We start from the raw sequence: 22,104 nt of genomic DNA on the forward strand, positions 1-22,104 counted from the left end.
CCCGACACACCCAAGGAAGAAGTGCATTTTTATAAGCCATACGTCAGCTCCAGCTGTTTGTTTTTTTTATCGCAGCATCCATGATAGTAAAATCCATCAGTAACAAAGCCACTTAGGGCTTCAGATACATTGTAACTCTGCTCATGTTTAAACAGTTTTCATTAAAAAAAAAATACACAGATTATTTTAACAAACTTTATTGAATCATGTTCTTTTGATTCCAACAGGTTCCGTTCGCTGTATTTGCTTTAGTCAAACAGCCCAAAGCCCATGTCGTCATCTGATTCCTCAGACTCTTCCTTAACCTCCTCCTTTGCAGCTGGAGCTGCAGCAGTTTCTGCAACAGCTGCAGGTGCTGCTGCAACAGCAGCAAAAGCAGTTGGATCAGCCAGGTAAGCTTTGACCTGTGAGATGGGGACAAGAAAAACAACGCAGTGTTACTTTTCACTTACAAATCTTGGAAAATCAATTTTAACCATAGCTGTCTAGAACCAAGTGATCTTTTAGTAGGTTTGACATTGCTGCACTAAAACCTGTCCTGTGATATTACAGCAAGGACTTTGCACCGCACCTTTTCTGCCAGGGGGAAGGAATAATCCGTTTCCACAGCAACAGCCAGGACTCTCTTGTAGCCATTGATGACCGAGTGGGGGACAGAAGCCAAAGTGGGGTAGCCAATCTCCAGACACACACTGGCGATGTTTCTCACACCCTACAGGATTCAGAAATTCATCAGTAAACTCAGCAGTTCAGAGATATTTCCTCAAACAGAAGAGTTTTGTTGAAACATATTCAGATTAGGTTTCTCACCTCCAAGAACTTGGTATGCAGGGATGCCTCTGTGATGTCAAGCACCTCAGGACTGTAAACACTGCCGTTGTCATACACTTGCTGGATAATCAGCCCAAAGGAGAAGGGCGAGATGTTCAACATGTTGAGAAGTGTGGCTTCGCTGGCACCAACCTTGTCGTTAGTCTTGATCAGGCCGACGTCACTCTTGGGGGGGGGGAGGAAAAAAAAAGTTACCAAATGAAGCCAACTAAAGTTTACTGCAAAACACAAGTGGATGTCTATGTCAAACATCCCATGACTTTATATCCGTTTCCATACTCACCAAGATTTCAATGGTTCCTCTGGAAATTTTGGTGGTGATGCCCAGAGCCTGGAAGAAAGAGGTCTTCTCAGGACCCAGTCCAGTATTCTGGGCTGGCACAGTGACATCACAGGGGGCGATGGCTCCAGCACGGGCAGCTGCAGGCACCTGAAGCACAACACAAGGACCTTTTATCCCTTTCCAATACCATTTAAAATTAAACTTTTAAAGACTTAGTTGTCAAAAGATCGGAGAGTAAGCAGTGTCTGAAACCTTACGTCCCCGACAGTCAACGAAAAAAATGACAGACAGGGATAGCGAGGAAACATTTGACTTTCTGCAGGGGGAACGACAATACAGTACTGCACAGGCTGCATTGTAACTTATCCTGCACATTAATGAGGTTGCAATAAGAATGCCAAAATGCTAAAGAAATGGCAGTGTGGCTCATACATATACATTTAGTTCCAGTTTAAGTAAGGAGAAGTGCGTGATTGACAGGTAAGAGCTTTTTACCTTATTAGCCAGCAGCAAGTCCCGGACCTCAGTCAGATCCTCCTTGGTGAAGACAAACCCCACATTGCCTTTAATGTGGGGCAGGAGCCTGTGAAATTAAATTCAATGGCATTTTACATACATGCAAGGTGATAAAGCCAGTTGCACAGAGCAGAAAAACGGCTTAGTGTCTGAGACCTTGCGTCCCTGGCAGTCGGGGTAGTAGACAGACAGGGATAGCTGGAGACAAGTTATTTTTAGCAGGGGGAACGACAATACAGCACTGCAGCAGCTGTACAGTAGTTGTCCTGCTAGATCAGAACAGAATCCTTCAAGTCACTCACTTCTCCAAAGCAGGGTTGTTCTCCAGGTGACCACGGATGGCTTTGCGCATCATGGTATTTTTACCCATGAGCACAACAGCTTTCCCACGCAGAGACAGGCGGATGGTCTGCATCTGCTTGGAGCCCACGTTGTCTGCCCCCACTATGAAGCATTTTGGGTAATCATCCAAGAGTTGCTGCAACAAACCACTGTATGTCAAGACACGGCTCATTACAAGGGAGATGTTTTAAAGCTGAAAGCAGCGTGTGTATTAAATTCCACTTACGATAATTTTCAGAAAGTAGTTGGACTTCCACGTGGCCCTGTCTTCCCTGGGCATCTTGAATGTGCTTCCAGGGATCGCTTAGCAGCTGGTTTAAAGACAAGGTGTAATCTGTAAAGAAGGAACCACATCGAAATGAAAATGTTCCGAGAGAACAAGACGAAAATACACGAGATGATCAGAGGCTGGCGGACATGCGGTCCACAGCTAACATTAGGCGGCTAACCGAAGGCTAGCAACTGCCTGAAAGGCCTCGGTAACTAAAAACGCTTTTACAACAAATATAGGATTAATAAATACATTCAGATGGGGGGCGAACATGTTTACACACTCAATATGACTCCTTGATAACGTACAACTCGTCTTGGCATCATTTTATTTCGGCTTGAAGAGAGTGTCATAATTAACTCACCGAGCGTTAGGGTCGCGTGAAAGAAAGAGGAAACGAGTGGGTCGACCGACGCTTATATTTGACAGAACTGACCAATCACAGCAAAGATTGCAAAGGAGAAAGGAGACGTGTCATTGGCCTCGTTTCCTGACACAATAGGTACGTCATCACTGAGTGGCAAATAAACATTACTAAAAAAAAAAAAAAAACAATATACATTTCTTAATCAAATTTTTTGCGAAATAATTTTTTGTTTTTAGTAATAGTTGTTCGTTTTAGAAAGAGTTGCGAGACAAAAAAATAGTGACCTCAGCAAATTAAAAAAAGACAAAACAAAACACATTATGAGTGTGGTTTAACTACTTTACCCCTGAAAATATGTCAAATCTCTGAATTGTATTTACTTTCAGTTATAATGACCAAATAACAATTACTTTGTTATAGAGCAATATAAAATACCACCCAGGACCAATGTTCTGTTGAAATTACATACGTAAAATGGAAATTACAAATAGATGTCAAAACCCTGGTAAGACCACCCATTGAGTAAAAAACAGCTATCAACCCTCACTATCTACAATAACTCTTTGAAGAATTTGAATTAATATGAGCTACAACAATATGAGATCCCTTTGGGATCAATAAAGTATTTTTGAATTACAATTTGAAAACTGACGGACTAACATGAATTAATAATAATAGTAATAATGCAAACGATAATTTTATTATAGACATATCATAGACTTATGACAAGTCTACTCTAATAATAATGACCTTAAACGCCACTCACAACATGGCGCCAGAGTTGACGTGGTGACGATTCCTGACGCTGCTGACCATTCATTGGCTCACTTTCAAAGCAATTATCTGGCACGGCTCACGGTGCTTCCGTGTCAACTTCGAGCAACTAGCGTGGTGCCAGAAGTGAATTATACTTTTATTTATATCCGTAAACCAGCTGAATTATCCCTCACCTTGACGCAAGGATGGAACGACCTCCTCCGCACCTTCCGGCTGAGGTCTGGACCCATGTTTTCGGCTATCTATCAGTGTCAGACAAACTAAGCACCCGGGCTTGCTGCAAGTACTTCAGGAAACTCATCGACCACTGGTCTCTTTGGAGAGGCTGGACTGCTGTCCTTACTTTTAAAAATGGCTCCTACAGTAAGCGGTTCTGGAACGCTCTGCGTCGTAGGAAAGTCACCAGCGTGGTGGCGAGGAGCCCCAGAGCCAAGCACTGGCGGCAGCTCTCCTCGGAACTTCCCCATCTCTCTTCACTGGTTCTGGAGCAAAGCGTCATGGAGAACCTGGGCTTCGGTAAAGACTTCCCCCACCTGGAGCGTCTGGCCATAAGAAACAGCGACGTGGTGATAGACGTACACAAGCGGACGCACCTGGAGCAGCTCACTCACCTCAGTTTGTGTGACGTAACGTTCCCCATTAAATCCAGCTTCCTTCCTTTTATTTCCCACCTCAGAAATCTCACATCTCTGACCTGCCATAACTCTGGCACCTCAGTGGAGCCGATCTGGATCATGGAAACCATCCTTTCTTATCTGCCTAAATTGAAGCACCTCTCGCTGTCTTCAAAGCGTGCCTGCGTCTACGTGCCAAAGAGACCACTTAATGAAGGAATCTCCTTCTTGTCTACTCTGGAGCTCCTCCAGTACTCTGATCACTTTTTCCCGGCGAACACAATGAAGAAGGTGCCTCATCTGAACAGCCTTTCAGTTTTCTCTGGAAATGAGCACCAACGGATGCCGTCACCAAGTTCTCACCTTGTGTTTCTCCTGAACAAATGGCTGCAAGACCTCCCCAAGCTGACCAAGCTGGCCGTCACCAGAGGCCCACCTGTCAGGACGTACGTCACGTCCATCCCAGCCACCGTGACCAGCCTCGCGCTGTGCAGCTCTGGATTGTCTTCAGAAGACATGTCCGCCATATCGGCGCAGCTGCCGAATCTCCTCCATCTTCACATAGACCCCAGGCCTTCACATCTGGGAGTGAACATTGCGCAGATCCCAGAGCTGTTTCCAAAGCTCAGGAGCCTCAAGCTCCGCCACGAGCGTGTGCCAGAGGAAGACTTCCTGCATCTCCGCCGGCTTCAACACCTGGAACACCTAGAGATCCTGGACGGCGCGCGGAGTCCTTCGCATCTTGGTGACAAGCTTCAGGCTCTGACAAAAAACAGACTTCATGTTGGCTCCTCTCCTCGCCACAGTGACCCGATGTTGTGTGCGTGTATTCATCAAGTGTATTCATTTGACCGATCCCACTGCAGTGATGTAGAATATGTGGCCTTCATCTGAGTAGCTTGGTATTGTCAGACTGTTGACTTGGTTACCTGTAAAAACTCTTCAGACCAAACTGGTGGTTTCGTTCAAAATGTAACTGTTTATCTTTGTACCGATATATTGCCATGCATATTGGTAAAGAGGGGTTTCCCTGCTTTGCTTTCATCAGATCTAGATCCTAGTGACCAATTTTTCACACTTTCGTTTCATTCATACTCGTTCCCATTCTATGCTTTGTTCCAAGTAAAATGCTTGTTGTGATGTTCCAGCCTTTGTTGCCTTGTCTTAGTGTGAAGTTTCCTAAACTGCAGGGCAAACCGTGACACAGTTAGAATGTGAGTTTTAAAAAGGAGCACGAGTTAATGAGGTGGATTTATAAGAAGACGTGCTTTATGCAAAATCATTTCTCTAGGACAGGGGTGTCAAACTCAAATACACAGTGGGCCAAAGTTTTAAATTGAACAAAGCCGCGGGCCAAGGTTGAACATTTTATAAATAAATATTGAACAAGCAAGGCTTATATAACTTAAAAGTGCAGGCGTGCATAATTGAGTTGCTAATAATAATGGAGGAGGAGGCGTGTCTGCCTCTGTCCTGATTGACGCGCCAAAAAACAGCAGAGCATTATGGGATTTGTAGTATAAGCGGTGAATGCGGCGTCACAGCGTTGCCACTGTATAATACCGGCGGGCCGGCTCTAATATTAATTTGAAATTGCCTTGCGGGCCAAATATAATTACACTGCGGGCCAAATTTGGCCCGCGGGCCAGAGTTTGACACCTATGCTCTAGGATTAAGTTGTGGTTTTAGTTGCTTCTTTTGAACTATTAAAATAACATTTGTTTGCTTTAAAGTGTAATAAGCTGAATTTTTTTTTTGTGAATTTAGCATAATTTTTCTGTCTGGACCTATGGACATCTGAGGCTAAATCCTGTTTAGGACCTTTTTTATTCATACTTCAGGTAGCATTTGTGCCATATGTTCAGCACCTGAATGTTCAGCTAATGCGTCCCAAAGGTAAAGAAAGGTCAAACATTGCAAAAACAGAACATATACGAGACAGAAATATAAATACTTTTCCTCTTTTATTTGCAGAGACTCACCAATCAGTAATCAGAACCCACAAAGGCTTGCACCTCACCCACACATATTTATAGCTCATGAGGAAATTCAGATAGCCAAGCGCTACATGAATGTTGACTCCGTTTACAAAGCAAAGTTCACATAGTTGGATTAAAAGTAAAAAGCGTTGTCCCCCCCCCCCCCTTTATTAATTGTCCAACAGAAGCAGAAAATGTAAGGCAATTTGAAAATGAGATAAACAAACATGAGGAAACCCGGGATGTTTTCCTCCAGCTACATCCATCACATCCCAATCAGCTACATGTGAACGTCATAATAACGTGTGCTAAACAACAGCAAGCCCCCCCCCCCCCCCCCCCCCCCCCCCGTCTCGTCTGTTACAGTGTATAGTTCAGTTAAAAATTCAGCACGACTCCCAGAGTTTAGCTCAAAAAAAAAAAAAAAGATAAAAGCAATCACAGAAAAGGCTTGAGAGCTCCACAGTGTCAGAGACGTTATTGCATCGACACATTTGGCACAAGAAAAACAGTTTAAATCAACCCATGTCAGGAGTTTCTGTATGAACTTTTTGCACACTGTAAAACCGAAGGCAATGACATCATCTTGCTGAAAATGCTTAAATCTAATGGCTAATTTCGCACAAAAAGAGGCTTTGATTGAAATAAAGATAGAAAAGGTCAACATGTAAATTTCCCCTAAAGGCCTGGCCTTGATTCAGGGTCTTATTCTGATTCCTGACCAGTAAAGACTAGCATCCAGCTTCAGTCAGTGACCTTTGAACCGATACCTCAGGATAACGACGATTCACAACACAGCAGGCTACATTTCCTCCGTCATGTGTCTGTCTGTGTTGAAGGAATGAGACCGACTAACGTTACAGTAGGCTACATGCTAACAGAGCCAGCTCTTTGCATACCAGAGTGAGCCTAAACCTGCTCCGAAACACACACACACACACACACACACACACACATTTTTGATCAAAACCGACGAGGTTCAGCATATTCGAGGTGTAGAAATGCAGATGATTGTAACAGCAACTTTCAGCTGGTGCTTGTTAATCTCCAGGTAAAAGAAATCGCATGCTTCGGATCAAAACGCACAACTCCACTGGAAATCTTTAACTAGTTTGTAAAGATGCATTTAAAACTGAGATAAATGCACGCAAGCTGAAACTGTAAAATGCTGAAAATATTTTAAAAATATAGTTCTATAGTCGAATAACTGCGAATACAGCAGTAAAATGTCCGTTTCGAAACAATTTTAGATTGTTTTTCCTCATAAAATGCACCTGCAGTTTAAAACAGATCTCACCATGTGATTTTTTTTTTAAATATTTTTTTTAAGTAGATCAAAAACACAAGTTTTTACATCCTCATTATGAATGTAAATGACGCAACACACATGATGATGTATTAAATTTAAAACAAAGTATAGCTCAGTACATTTTTCTGGAAATTATTGTGCTAAAAGCGATGCACTGATTGATTGTCCAAAGGTTGGGTGCTTCGTTCCATGGTCAACAGGTCAAATTCTGAAAAATTGGATTTTAAATTATATTTGTTGTAGGCATTAAGCTTCCACCATTTTCTACCAGACATGCATAACCATTGAAATATTCTTCAGCACTCTTGTTTAATTTTTTTTTCAAAAATTGATAAAAGTTAGGGTTAGAGATGGACTGATCAGGATTTTCCAAGATAATTTTAGGTTCCATTTTTACATCTAAGCTGTCAATGTTGATTTTACTATTTTGTTTAATATATTTTTAAAAAGTCAAACGGTGTGTTGAAAATGAAAAATACTTGTTTTCCTATGAAATCTGTAGAAAAATAAGAACTAACTGACACGGACATATGAAACACATTTATAGGATGTGAGATTTGAAGTTGAAGTGATCAAACAGCTCGGTGTTGGAGAAGAAAGCGGAACGTGTCTGTGTACATTTACATATCAAAAAAGTGGTTCAGTTATTCCAAATGGCACCTCAGAAATTTCCAAAGTTACAAAAATACATCTTTGATAACCACTCAGTGTCCAAACGGTGCTTGCCAAAACACTCGTAGTACTTTAAAACTGTTTATATTTACTCCCAGTGGCCCATGCAACCAGGCAACTGTCTCAGATCTGCAGAAAACCATGTCAACACAGGCCAACCACCAAGTGATGCAAGGTCTTGCCCTGCTGAATGGAGGGAAAATACTTTACAGATCAAACTTAGTCATTTACACACAACCAAGGAGAAAGTAACACGTTTCTTTCTTGCTCCTGGCACACTCAGGAACAGCAATCGAAATGAAAATCTCTTTGGGCTTTGTTAAAATGTCTTTAGTAAAAGCGTAAAAGGTGGCAACTCCAGGGAAGTCCCTTTCAGTGTCATCCCTGATAGAAACATTTCTACCCTCATTGTAATGCGTTTTAGATGCACGTAGGTGTGCATTAATCCCCCTTGTGCATTCGTACTCTCGCACTCACTGCACGTACAGCAGACATGCGGTCTAGCTGAAGAGTTTGACGAAGCAGCCGTGGCAGTACGGCTTGTCGTTCTGCTCTTTGAAGGTGCCCTTGTTGAGCTGCTTGAGGCAGAAGGCGCACACAAAGTGCTCCGGGTGAAACTTCTTGCCCATGGCGGTGATGCAGCGGCCGGTGATGGGTTTCTGGCAGCCGGAGCACAGGGAGCCGCGGCGCTCGTGGTAATGGGCCTCGCAGTACGGCTGGCCGTCGTGGTCGAAGAAGCTTCCGTTTATAAATGGCGTGAAGCACTCCTGGGAAACAAAGTGGATAACTGAGTCTGGCACGGGGGATTTATTTGCAAACTCTTCTGAAAGCTCATCATCACTCTAAAATGTTTCTGTACTCGTTCAAAATGTGCTGTCTTTTCGATCGGGGCCTTTGAATGTCTCAGGGTGTGACACTTACTATTTTATGTAAACCTTTGAATGGGGAACTGACAAACTCATATCTGAACTTGCCAACACATGAACTAGAAATTCATTTGAACCACTGATCTTTGACTTCACTTATGGCACAGTGCTTGGCAAAAGCATATATACTCCTTAAATGTTAGTTTTTCTAAGTTAAAACCACAAACTTTAATATACTTTTGAAAAATTTTATATGATACTGATCTGAAGTGGAGAGAAACTGGACTCATGCATTATTTTCTATTAATACACATTTTGCTGGAGTTAAAGAAAGTTCGAAATCTAACTTTATACAAGCTGCATAGCATGCTTGTAAAAATAAAAAATAAAAAATGGTATTCCCTGGGTTGGCTGACATCACATTGATCTAGGGAAGCCCAAAGAGTGCCTACTGATGAAAGAAAAAAAATTTCACATTTTCAAAAAATGTAATCTGTACTGATACTAAATTACACTCAGATTATATCTACTTACATCTTACTTATTTCTGAAGTAAAATTGCTTGACTACATTTTATAGGTGTTTCAGATTAAAGGTGGTTGAGTACAAATATTTGCCACTCTTTACACAATTTTATTTATTAAAAAAATATGCAAAGATCATGCATCGTTTTTCTTTGTCCAGTTAAAAATGACTTTATCTTGATTTGTCTCACAGGTTTGTGGTTATAGCCTCACAAAATGTAGCAAAGTTTAAGTGTTCCTAACAGTCTCACAAAATACTATAAATCTTGTAAAAAAAACAAAAACAAAACAAAACCACAATGTCAGATAAAGACATTATTAAAGCCATGACATTTAGTAATAATCTAATATGTTTGGGATGCAGCCAGTGGCTCACCCTGCAGACGAAGCACTCTGGGTGCCAGAGTGAGTTGAGGGCAGAGATGTAGTTTTCCAGGATGGCCCGGTTGCAGCCGCCACATTTAGGAGCAAACATGTTAAAGTAGTCCTTTCTGCAGAACGCCTTTCCATCCTTTTCATGGAAACCTAAGCAGAACCAAAAACACAAAGAGCGAAAATTACAAGCCCCTAAACAAAATAATAATAATAGCATAACAATTGCTAGTGGGCGTGTCTCCTACCTTCTGGGCCAAAAAAGGATCCACACTGAGCACAGAAGAAGTGCTCTGGATGCCAGGTCTTGTCCAGAGCTGTCACTACTTTCTGCAAAATCAGAGAAGCAAACGGTCACTTCCTCTCAATGTCTAAAAAGTTGAGACAAGAGGAAAATTGAATGTATGAGCATCCCTGTGACAGGAGCAACTATCACTGAGGCCAGGAGAGGGCAGAAAAAGTTTACAAACTAAAACTGGCTGCATGTTCCTCAGTCATAGCTGCATCTTTTAGCAGCTAATGATTAAAGCATGCACACAATTCACAAAATAGCAAGAAACAATAAGGAAAAATCTTTAATGCAAAATTTCTGCAGCAGTGATAATTACTAACAGTACACCAGTGTGTTGCCAGGTTCATGAACGGAGAGATCTAAAAGTGATTTACAACGTTGCCACCAGGAGGAGCAAGAGAGCATAGTGTACAATTTCTGACCAATTTAATTTGAAAACCATAACAGCAGAGACATGTTAGATGTCTTTACTGTAACTTTTTAATTTACTCAAGTGGAAAATCTCAGTACTGCTCTGAGTAAACAAACAATATTTTCAAATGAGAAAGTTAGGCAGTGCATGAGGATCAGTAAGGAAGAACTGGCACCGATTCATGTCTACCCTCCTGCAGGCTAAAGTCCACCAACCACTGCCTGCTTCCCTACAAATGCCTCTGGCACTCTGTGTGTGTGCATGTGTTTGTGTGTGTGTAAGAGCAGTGACTGGAAAAAGCACCCAAAGAGAGTGTGTCACCGTGAAGATAAGACTGAGTGCTGACAAGTGAGACAAGAGGAACATGCAGTGATACAGACATATGAGTTTGTCTGTCTGTATCACTGCCGGTAAAGTTTGTGGAAAACTCTGGAAAAAGCAGTGATCTGCTCATGAATTAGTGGAGAATTTTAATTCCACCCCTAAGTTATTTAATAGTTACATCCTGTCCCTCTTAAGCTTAAGCTATTTTGCAAAAATGTGGAAAAAAAACAACTAAAGCCCACTCAAATACTGCAATGTTATTACATTTTTAAAAACCAATTTAATTCTACAAAACTGTTGGAGAATATTTTACGTACAAAAGAGAAGTTGAGGTGACCTAAATTCAGCCAGTACCTCACTAACAGGACAAGCAACTTCCATCCTTTGCTGCTTTTTCCACTGAGTTCTTAATCCATTAGCTTATGAATAAATAAATATTATTATCTGCCCGTCCACTGCGTACGTGTGTGTGTGAGGGAGTGTACGCTTAGAGGAATGCATTACTAACATCCAGTATGGGTCCATTACAGTAGTGGCATCGCGGCGAGAACAGGTTGTGGTAGTCTTTCTCGCAGTAAGGCAGCCCGTCACGCTCAAAGAAGTTCCTGGAGCCTATCTCTTCCTGGCAGTGGGTACACACAAAGTGCTCCGGGTGCCACGTTCTGCCCATGGCAGTCACCACCTGGCGTGGGGAGACACGGTGCGTTAAAATGTGATGAGCTTGCTCGGCGAGAGAAAAACCCCACAGAGCAGCTCAGCAAGAAGCCGTGGGATTACTGCGAGCAGAAGCAGATGTCTATTCAAATGCTAAAATTCAAAGTAGCACGTTTTTGAGTTTCAGATTAGCCCTTGCAGGTAAAATATATCGTCTACAACCAGAGAAATGCCTGATTTATAAATCAGAATGTAGGTCAAGTGAGAGAGATTCCTGAAGAAATGTTTGATCTGGTTTCCAAGTTTCTGGTAAGCCTGTCACGATAACTCGTTTTGCTGGACGATAAATTGTCCCTATAAGTATTGTTGTTTAGAGACCATTTTCAATTAATAATGGCAAAATAATACAGCAACATGAGCTAAGTATCTTTAGAAATGACAACGCTGGTAAACTGCTCATGGCTGGAAACAGCTTGAATGCAATCAGGAAGATTCTCTGTCATTACCTGTCCAGCAATCGGTTTCTTGCAGGCACCGCAAACTCCCTTAGCGTTGGTCTGGACGCCGAGTTTGTTGAGGTCAGACTGCAGATTTCCCAGCATGTTGTCCAACTTGTTGGCTGGTTTTGCAGGAGCACTGGCTGACTGGATGCCCTGTGACTGGATCTGATACAAATGGGAAGTGAGTTCGGCATCCAAAATGGCTGCTGTGCATATATAAAGTAGTTAGTTACAGGTAAAACTATTTATCAACATGTCTGACAGTCCCTCGTTAAAACCACAGACGTTATGCATCCTCCAATTGGGAATATGTTGCTTTGAAAAAAATTTAACTACTGTATTACTAACGGTAGCACCATAGCAAATCCCAAAGGTTTCCAACTTGCAGCTAGCATTGCTTAACTCTGTCACATAATTTTCCCCCAAACAAATCATACTTTATGTTGATTTGTTTCTCTTTTTGTTTTTGTTATTTTCGTGGTAATGTTAAACGGTCTTGCAGACGATAGTGAGGGGAGTTGAAAGGATTATTCCAGGTCCCGTCCACACAGAGACAATTTTAGGTGCATCAGAAAAAGTTTCTTGTTGTATAGGCCGAGCACCCAAAGAGAATCGGTGTCTTAAAAGACCAGAAACAATCATTTTTGAAACTAGGTTCCAGAGTGGATACATTTCAGAAGGGCGTTTTCACGTTTCCGCTTTTTTTCTTCTTTTTTTTTTAACAATGACCTTGTAGCTTTATCTCCGACTCCTGCATTTACCTCATTCTCACAACTACAAACACAGCAGCTTTGTGTTTGTTTTTTTTTTTTTTTGGGTCGTTCTCTGACAGTGCTGCAGCGCCACCGATTCGCCTACGTCATTTTCTGTGGTTCTGCATCCTGTCATGTGGACGCACATTTTCTCTTAATAGTCTCTGTATGTGAAAGGCGCCAGTCTCCCTACTGTGTAAATTTTATATGACTCAACTTGTCTCATGTTTGAATTAGCTTTCAAACCAACCTTTTGAAGACCTAGATGACAAACTAGCAAACTGATTTGATGATCTTTTCCACAGATAAACAGATTGATGTCCCGGCTTTTATAGAATTCTAAATGGCAAGATATATTTGGATAAAGCCTAAATTTTCTCTGCAGACCTTTAGGATGACTCCATATCATCAGCATTGTGTGTGAGTGTATTTGGCTGTGTGCAGAGTAAGCACACTCAGACCGTCTCAGATGGAGAGGTTATTGGATCTTTAAGACTCCCACATTCCTCTGAGAGAGAAAATAGCACCTCTGCTCCATGAATTCTATTTTACACAAATGACCTTCTCACCTCTGATGTCATTAAGAAACATCCTGATTCAGGAGTATGAACTCTAAAGTCACTTGTATTGAATTACTAAAACCATTATTCACTAAAAACATCAGCAAAAGGCAGGGTGGACTAAACGATAGGTCTTTAACATCAATAAGCCTTTATCTAAACTCATGGGACCTGTTGACTTAAGTCCTACTATAAATGTGGCGGTAACTGTGCTGTCATGTGGCAGATTAGGTTTCGGTTGCACTGCGAGCCTACCATTCCCGAGCGCGGCAGGACACTTAGTGCAATGGGAACTTTGGCGAGTTGCAGTCTGCTTTACCCTAAGCTCTTAAATTCTCCTCTGGACTCCAAACACACGGCTCTTGGCGCCGTCGGATGTCTGAATTAAAAAAGGGACTCAGTCTCTCAACTCGAAGAGTCACAACCCCTTGTAACCTGGACCGGGTGGATTTCTGACAAAGCCTGACCTCAGGCCCAAATACAGAGCCTGACGAATGGCAGAGTAGCCAGGAGTAAATAAATACGTAAGCAAGTAAAACAAACTCCAAATGTAAAGAAACTTGAGAGAGAGAGTATGAGAGGTGATCCATGCCTGCAATGGTGGGAAGATGGGGTCGTACTCAGTCTGACAACCCACTGATACAAACACCTTGGGAGGTGGGGGTGGTGTGATGGGCTTGGGTGGGGGGCTAGGTGATGGAGGGGGGAGAACGGGGGGAGGTGTGGGCTCCCTGGGTGGCGGAGGAGTCGGCTCCTTGGGGGGCGGAGGGGTGGGCTCTCGAGGAGGAGGAGGCGTCGGAGGTGGAGGGGGTAGCGGTGGGGGTGTCTGCTTGACTGGTGGGGGCTTTTTGGGCGGTGGGGGAGTTTGCGGAGGAGGGAGTACTTTTCTCTGTGGGGCAGGTGATTCGGGGGGGATGATGATCTGGCGGAAAGAAGGAGAAAAGAAGGAAAACAGAGAAAGGACAGGAATGCAGATAGAATGGAAAAACCATAAAAGGAACTCAAACTTTTTAAAACTGCCAAAACCAGGAACTTAATGTCCAACTTGACAGAGCATGATCCTGATACAGTTCCTTGGCGTTGGTGTACCTTATCCACAGAAGGCTGGATCCCTTCCTCCCGCGTTCTCTGTGGGTTAGACATAACGATGACTCCCTCAGTCAGCCAATCGTCTGGCTGTTGCTTCCGCCTGCGCTCCACTCGCCCAATCCCCAGCTTGCCCTGCAGCTCCTCAATGAGTCGGTCTTGCGAGTTGCTTTTATTAACAATAATTGGTCCCATCTTACGTCTGAGCAATCCCTCCCTGTACATCGGATGCACGTTGGACGTCTCTTTGGTGCGGCGGATTACCGACTTCAGCTGGAGAGTGGATGATAAGGAGGTGTGGGAAGCCAGGATCATGCCATTTATCGGTAAATCCCATACATATTGCATCGCAAGCTCAATGGTACCTGTACTAGACATCTCACTACAGAGGCAAAACATTCAACCACTCGCGTCAGGTTATAACTGCCTAAATGCTTTTAATACAAAAGTTTAATGACTTATGAACCAAAACACCACAACCTCAAATTTAAAAACATTTAAAAAGCATCCTGGATTGCTAATGTTAGAGATGCACTGAGAAATCTACTGGCGAAGAGGTGTGTCATATTTTCAGCAGCTGGTTGGAAAATTAGAAAAGCCTTATCCCTGTCAGTGAATGCACAATTCATAAGAGCCAACACTTCACACAAGCAGCGACACTCTTTGCTGTGGAAGATTACAATGATGTCAGAGGCAAACATAGAGACTTAAAACAAAATACATTTTAGGGATGGATGATGGTAGAAAATCTTGCGACTGCGCTTATGTTGGCAAATATTCCAGTGACAATATCAGTTGCAATAGGCACCTATTTTCTTCTTTACTCTCTGCCTTTTTGGAAATCTAGGAGTTAAGAATCTTGGAGTTAAAACAGCTGTTACTGATTGATATAGTTGTCGAGTCACATGATTAATGTTTGAATAAATGATTGATTTTAAAAACTGAAAGATTCCCTTGGTTTGGGTCGCAGTTTGTATGACCAGAACACTGACCAGTTGGGAACCATTGGTCTGGGAATACACAGATGTACACAGTTAGTAATGTTAACCACACAAAGTGCCAACATAAACATACTCTGCCATGATTTCAACTTTGCCTTAATAGTTAAACATTGATCTACAGCAGCTGCTCTCTAACTCACACACCAAGAGGAAAAGAAAACTTGACCAGTGCATCTCCAGTTAAAATAATGAGAAATTAAACCTCCAAATTTCTAAAAAATTTCTAAAATTTCTAAAAAACAAAGCAAGACCAAACATCAAAATGAATATTGAGAAATTCATGAGCATTACCAGCACTCTTCGCATCTACTTTTACCTAGCCATCAGAGATGGAAAACAGACTGACGTCAAAGAAAAGCGAGTGCAAACGTGCGTCGACAACCTTTCAGCAAAGCTTTCAACATCAGTGTCAAGACTTCTCCCTCAAGCCATTCTGTGATTGCTGTATGACACCACATGCATCACACCACAGAGAATGAAAAATCTCTCAACATGTTTGTACCATTTCACAACTCCTTCAAGACCTGAACAAACAGCTCACCCAAAATAAGCTTCTTTTTTTTAAATCCGTATTTGGGGATAGAAAGTTTTTGGAAATTCTTATGACACAACCATTGTAAATAGCTTGCTTGTGTATGAGGAAGAGCTATAGAAATGCCACATGAGCTGTCAAGTTTCATGACAGCAGCTTATTTTGGGAGAGCCGAGATGCTTACTTGACCGGAAGCCGACAGTCGATCCACAGTGGAGGGCTGCTGTACTGGCAAGTCCAGCGATGCATCTGGTGTCCCAGGGCAGGAGGAGGGAGTGAAGCACTCATCAATCCAGCTGGACTCAGTCATGGGTGTCAAGGTTCCCTCTCTGCTATACTCAGGGTAAAGTCCGTCTTCCTCCTCCCAGGATTTGTCTTCATCGCCAGGTACGACACAGACAGGAGGCAGGTTCTCAATCAGTCTTTTAGAATCAGGAGTGAGGATTTTATCTAAGGTATCGTCCAGTAAAGGTTCCCGGCATGGCCACGTTAAATCCAAGACATCTCCTGTGTTTTCTGGGGAGTATAGGGTGTTCATTGGTACTGTGGCAAGAGACACTGGAGAAGCTCTGGGGCTACTGGTGCCTGAGGTAGTGAATGTTTTTCTACAGAGTTGAGGACTACCATTAGGAACCCAAGAGTCCATTTTTGGAACCGTTACTGGACTTGAAAGCCTTGGAAGTGTTACTGGGGAGGAATTTCTTGGGATTGCTTCAGCACCAAAGCTTTTGGGTAAAACTAGAGAAGTGGATTTATTAGGAAGAGTCAAAGGACTTGCAGTCTTTGGAACGGGACTAGAAAGAAATGGAATAGTCACAGGACTAGAACTTCGTCCAACTGTGTCAGGACTAGCACTTCTCGGGATAGATAGTGAGCTAGAGAGAGCAGGGATGGTCAATGGACTTGGACATTTTGGAACTGGACTTGAAAGCCAAGGAACGGTTATGGGACTAGATGTCCTTGGAACTGCATCCAGAGGGCTGGACACCATCACTGGACTTTCACTCTTCGTAACTACTTGAGGACTAAAACTTTTAGAGGCAAAGCTTTTAGATTTTATGTCAGCAGAACTGGGATATTTTGCTTTAGTGGTACTATGGATTTTAGACTGAGTAACTGGACTCTTGGGTACAGTGGCTGGACTGGAGCTCCTGGCAGCAGTACCTTTACATGGAGACGCTTTTGTAACCGAAGTATGAGCAAGACTGCCAAGTTCTGCTTGGGTGGGATCCTTCAAAGAACTGGAGACACTGAAGCTCTCCAAACAGACCTCAGACGTGACACTTCCATCATGATCTTTCTGCTGGATTTGGGAGAACTGAAGGCTCTTAGAAGATGTGATTACAGTTGAACATGTAGAGACAGAGCAACCATCCTCATCTATGTGAAGTTCCAATGAAAGAGGTGCAGAAGAAGGGGAAGTGGAGCCCAGAGGCAGAGGAGTATCCTGAGGAGTTATAGACGGGCCTGCTACAGCTTGAGAAACCGGTGATCCAGTGGTAAAAATAGGGTCACCACACTCCTGATTGACAGACAACTGAGAGCTGGACTGAGTCGGGATAGTGGTGAAATGGAGGTGTTGGACAAACAAAGACAACCAACAGTGATAGAGAAAGAAAAATAAGACAATAGGAAGTGAGTAGAGGAAAAGAACAATAGTGTTTTACAGAAGGTGTTTATGAAACTACAGAATACATAAAAACATAAGTCTGTAAGTTAATGAAATACATTTAATGCCATTCTAGTTTTCTACACCGGCTTTTACAGATGACCTCAAAAGGTCATATACTTGAAACCTAAAATAAAGTGCAGTTGAATTATTTTACATGTAGTTGCATCACACACTACACCTTCCTCTGTAACTCTGGTTATATATTTAGTGAGTGTTCTGGTTGAAATAAAACCTCCGCTCCTGTCTCAAGTCTTTTTTAGCCTCTAAGGGCCTGTAAGTTCATTGGCTTTGTAGGTTTATGATTGTACCATGCTCTATACATTCATGGACGATGCATTGAACAGTGACAGTATGACAAAATAAAAAATAAAACAAAGGGTTTAAACCCTTCAGCAAGGGGCAATAATACTAAGATTCAAAATTTAATGAAAGTTAAGTCTCTATAAGCAAAAATCATACCCTTAACTGTAACTATGCCCCTGGAAAGCTTAGCCGAAGCATGGTTATCTTTTATGGCTGAAAGTCAACTGCTGATAAAGAAAACGATAAAACAGAAAACTTTCCATGTGCATGTAAGCAGAACAAAAAAAACCCACAAAGAAAACCAATCCATTTACTTTTGCACAGTTAAAGTGAGAAAACACAAGAGCAAGCAGTCAAAGCTAAAAATACCTCTCTGAGATTAAGCGTGAAAATCTCAAATAGCCAGTCTGCCCACTCTTGAACCCCACTCACATTGCTTTGGACTTTGAAGTCAGACAGGGAAGCCATGAGTTCATCCAGCTCTCGTGTGGCAGAGGACGCAGACATTCTGGCTTGTTGCTGAGACAGGGTCTCCGCTTGTCCATCATCTGAGACGACCAAGGGTGTGGGACTAAAACAGGAAAACACAAAAATTAGCCGTGTGACTCATATTATTTTTAATGTGGCAACTTATTGCCCACAAGTCTTTGCTCTTACATGGGTGTGGGCACAGAGCTTTCCAGCTCATCCAGAAGGCTCTCCACACTCGGCCGTGCGTCCTGTATTCCTCGCGCTGCTACGACATGCTTCGGCTTTTCCAGGGTAGGTGGAGGGATTCTACCAGGAGCAGAGAGCCCATTCTCCTGGATGTGGCGGATAGTGCTGCTTGCCGGCAGTGGTGGAGCTACTTCACAAAAATATAAATAAATAAAAAATAAAGATTAATTTCAATCTTTTGTGCACATACAAAGTTAATTTGACGTTAAATTCAAACACAACAGGAGAAAGAGCAAAGCACAGCACAGCACAGGAAGCAGAGACGCCCAACCACAAAAACAGAAGTGTTAAATATAAATGGTGACATGTCTGTCTTTTCAGAGAATTATGAGAAATTGAAGGAAGCACCTTCTGTGGGAAAGGCAGGGGTGCTCTGCTGGACGGCGTTGAGCTCCAACAGCAGGCGGTCCAGTTCAGACAGGTTGCTGCCCAGTGATGAGTTCATGGCAGCCGGTGATGATGACGACTCACTGGTCTTCTGCTTGTTAGGGAAACTAGACAACAAAAATAACATTGCTTAGAACCTACACTTGTTTTAAAAATCCATATTTTCTTGGATTTTCTAACTTAGCGCTGTGACAAATGTTAAAATGGAGGGAAGCTCTTGTATGACTGTGGGAATATCTAATTGTTACATAAAGTCTCTACCATCTAAGGTTTTATGCCTACAAAGCTAATTAAACCCGTCATCCTAACCTGTAAACGTGGTCCTCCTCTCCACTGGGTTGGTTTGGACTGCTGCTTTCTCTAGACCACTGACTTTTCTGAGCTGAGCTGAACGACTGAAAAATAAGAATAGAAAGTAACTATTTGCTAGTTCATCCACCAATGAACTGGCAAATTTGCACTTGGTTCCTCAGAGAAGTCATGCAATTTTGTTGCAACAGCTTTGGACGTACACAATGACACGTACGGCGTGCGTTCATTTACCTCTGAATCATCTACTCCATTCAGACTTCTCTCCGGCGGAGAGCTGATGCCTTTCTGGTCCTGACCCCCAACAGGCAGGGAGTAGGCGGCTTCGTCAGACAGGAAGAGTGAGCATTTGGAAATGTGGGATGTTGTGGACTCAAGGTCCGCCAACAAAGCATCTAAAAAATAAAACACATCAGAACACACTTAATTTTGATACTGATCTTAAGTTTAACTGTAATATTTTTAAAATTATATTATACTCTCCTAGTTAGTATAAGAATAGGAAACTAAAAGACCAGACTGATGATTTTCAGCTCGATTGGCCCTGATCAGAGCCTTGGCAATTGGAAACACCACATATTCAATCATTCTGCAAATGTATCATATGTTAGCATCTCCAGCTAGCACCGAAGCTGGAATACAGGTAAGCTAAACTGAGGACAGCATAACTGATCTGTTTTGCCCATTTGAGCTTTCAACCCAAGTCTGACATGCAACATGAAATGTTGGCAGCCTTTAAAAAAAAACTTAGAACTATGGTAAAGATCCAGATCCAATAAAGAACAGCAGCACAGAGGCTGTTGTTCGGCTAACTGTGCCAATGCTAGCTGAGCTAATGCTAAAAAGAGTTTAAAGCAGCAGTATTATGTACGGTCCAGTCACATGTTTTTATAACACCATCAAGTAAAAAAAATATATCAAAGCATTTATCAAAAGTGTTTTGGATTTATCAAAAACAAAATTGACACTTTAAAATGGGCCTCTGTCTCTTTAAGAACCTCCTACTCTGACACTCTGCCATCAGCACATTATCACAACCATGCTTCTCCATGCCGTCCATTAACGCTGTTTATAATCATTTTGGTTCGTATGATCAGCTCAACAGACTTGCAGTTCCACCAGGTGTTTGCTAATTGCTGCTGCCGCTAGTCTGGTGGAAGTTGTCTGGGTGGAGGGGAGGGATGGAAACTTAGCTGGAGACTGTAGCTCTATGGAGGAGCTCTGGGCAAGTGTGAACCGTGAAAGGCTGCCAGGGGAGATTCAAAGATTTCCCAAGCATGCATGAATGAGTCAAAGCAACACTCGGTGTATGCGTTATGAGACAAAAACGTCATAACATGATATAAAAAAGTCAATTTTAAAACATAATCACTATTTGTTTTAAAATAAAAACATATTTAAAATGGTAAAATCCTGTTTTACAGTGAACAATTAATAACAGCTCATGTCTGAAAGATTAGAAAAGAATATTTTCATTGCTATTCTTATATTTTTACATCTTGTGGCTCCTGGAGAGAAACTGGACTGGGCTAACCTCAGTAACTGCACGTTAAAACTTTACAAAGAATGGAAATTGTCGACAAAAGAAACTTTCTGGATAAGCACCAAAACTGTTACTTGTTGCCTTTCCCAGCCTCACTAAAGTTTGAGAAAACATTTATTGCAAGCAAAACCATAAATATTGAGTCATTTTTAAAAAGATCTACAACTTCCTCTTTTTATTAAACGGAAACACGACTAGGCGATCCAGCCTCCCATATCTTCACCATGTACTCCTTGTGAGTAATGTTCAACTCATCGTGCATTCTGCTTGCAGACCATCACCAAGTAATTATTGCTTCTTTCGCAATCTGTCAAAAGCCCATGTGAGCTGACATCAGACGATCTGAGGTTGTAAAAGTTGAATCACGCAGGCTGTGACAGCCACTCCTTTGGTTACTTAATGACCCTTCCATGGCAACAGTGTTTCAAATCCGAGAGCACTAGTTCAAATGTGTGATCATGAGAAAGTTTCCTCATGTACAAGCTGATTGCCACCAACATTATGTAGTATTGCAAGGGGAACACAAACTAAAATAGTAGGTGAAAGAACATAGCCTTTTGCAATGTAGAGGAAGTATTTCTAAAAGCTTGTAGTACAAACTAAAAACATTGAATTTATCTATAACTGACAGATTTTCCTTTTGATTCTTGACTTAGAGTCTAAATAAAACTAGCTGATACACTATAAAATGTGTATAATATTCTACATGACGTATATTGCCAAGGTGTGCTGAGCAGCAAACACCTCTCTGAAGGTAAACACTGAGAAGAGAATTAGAAACTCAGGATTTCAAGTCAACGCAGAGGTGAGACGTACCTTAGAAAAAGACAATTTGTATTCCTAAGAGGTAGAGAGGAGACGGCAACAGAGAAAGCAGCAGCTAAACCCAGTTTACAGTATGGCAGGCAGGAACTACCTCTCCCAACTATCAGACTCAAGGGAACCCGAAAGGGTGGGAGCAGAGGAGAGGGTCACGGCAGAGAAGGGAGGGACGGGTTAAATTTAAATTCATAGGAGTCACTGGAACCAGCTCTAACGAAGGAGATACTACTTACACGAACAAGAAAGCACCAAAAGCAGTCTTCAGTCAGCCGAGGAATCCAAAATAAGGTGAAACGGAGAAAGCCGAGCTCTTATCAACACAGGCATGCCCAACTAAGGGAGTGGTATCACAACGGTGTGTAAGAGGTGTAATCAGCTCCTCCTTCACTCTTTTAGCGCAGGCTCCGACTAGGTTTTAGTGCTTCACGTGCCCAGCCTGTATTTAACCTCCAAATAACAACATAGTATCATGATGTTGTCACCTTTGCCAAGTTTGTAAGCCTGAAAATGGCGGC

At 42.3% G+C, this 22,104-nt stretch overlaps 2 protein-coding genes across 5 annotated transcripts in view; both read right to left on the bottom strand.

The window, feature by feature from the left end:
• Positions 1–181: 181 nt before the first annotated feature.
• Positions 182–2,693, bottom strand: rplp0 (ribosomal protein, large, P0). Its single transcript, XM_032549481.1, has 8 exons — positions 2,608–2,693; positions 2,199–2,306; positions 1,933–2,108; positions 1,610–1,697; positions 1,115–1,261; positions 811–996; positions 572–712; positions 182–404 (listed from the first exon to the last, which is right to left on the bottom strand). The coding sequence occupies exons 2-8, from the start codon at positions 2,250–2,252 to the stop codon at positions 249–251; spliced, it is 948 nt and encodes a 315-aa protein (XP_032405372.1). The 5' UTR covers positions 2,253–2,306; positions 2,608–2,693; the 3' UTR covers positions 182–248.
• A 3,255-nt stretch (positions 2,694–5,948) lies between these two features.
• The window catches only part of LOC116710451 (paxillin), a 36,649-nt gene continuing 20,493 nt past the window's right edge, over positions 5,949–22,104 (bottom strand). For 2 of the 4 annotated variants that reach the window (XM_032549475.1, XM_032549477.1), the window contains exons 2-14: positions 19,459–19,619; positions 19,225–19,310; positions 18,877–19,022; positions 18,469–18,658; positions 18,244–18,382; positions 16,021–17,385; positions 14,307–14,576; positions 13,810–14,139; positions 11,912–12,070; positions 11,260–11,433; positions 9,972–10,053; positions 9,728–9,876; positions 5,949–8,728 (exon numbers count right to left, since the gene is read on the bottom strand). In XM_032549475.1, the coding sequence (XP_032405366.1) occupies positions 8,462–8,728; positions 9,728–9,876; positions 9,972–10,053; positions 11,260–11,433; positions 11,912–12,070; positions 13,810–14,139; positions 14,307–14,576; positions 16,021–17,385; positions 18,244–18,382; positions 18,469–18,658; positions 18,877–19,022; positions 19,225–19,310; positions 19,459–19,619 (3,518 nt within the window). In that variant the 3' untranslated portion in view covers positions 5,949–8,461. The remainder of the gene's footprint in view (positions 8,729–9,727; positions 9,877–9,971; positions 10,054–11,259; positions 11,434–11,911; positions 12,071–13,809; positions 14,140–14,306; positions 14,577–16,020; positions 17,386–18,243; positions 18,383–18,468; positions 18,659–18,876; positions 19,023–19,224; positions 19,311–19,458; positions 19,620–22,104) is intronic. The other 2 variants (XM_032549476.1, XM_032549479.1) reach the window with 2 other exon arrangements.

This window comes from Xiphophorus hellerii, chromosome 20 (genome assembly GCF_003331165.1).
Source record: "Xiphophorus hellerii strain 12219 chromosome 20, Xiphophorus_hellerii-4.1, whole genome shotgun sequence".
In the NCBI taxonomy this organism is placed as follows: domain Eukaryota; kingdom Metazoa; phylum Chordata; class Actinopteri; order Cyprinodontiformes; family Poeciliidae; genus Xiphophorus; species Xiphophorus hellerii.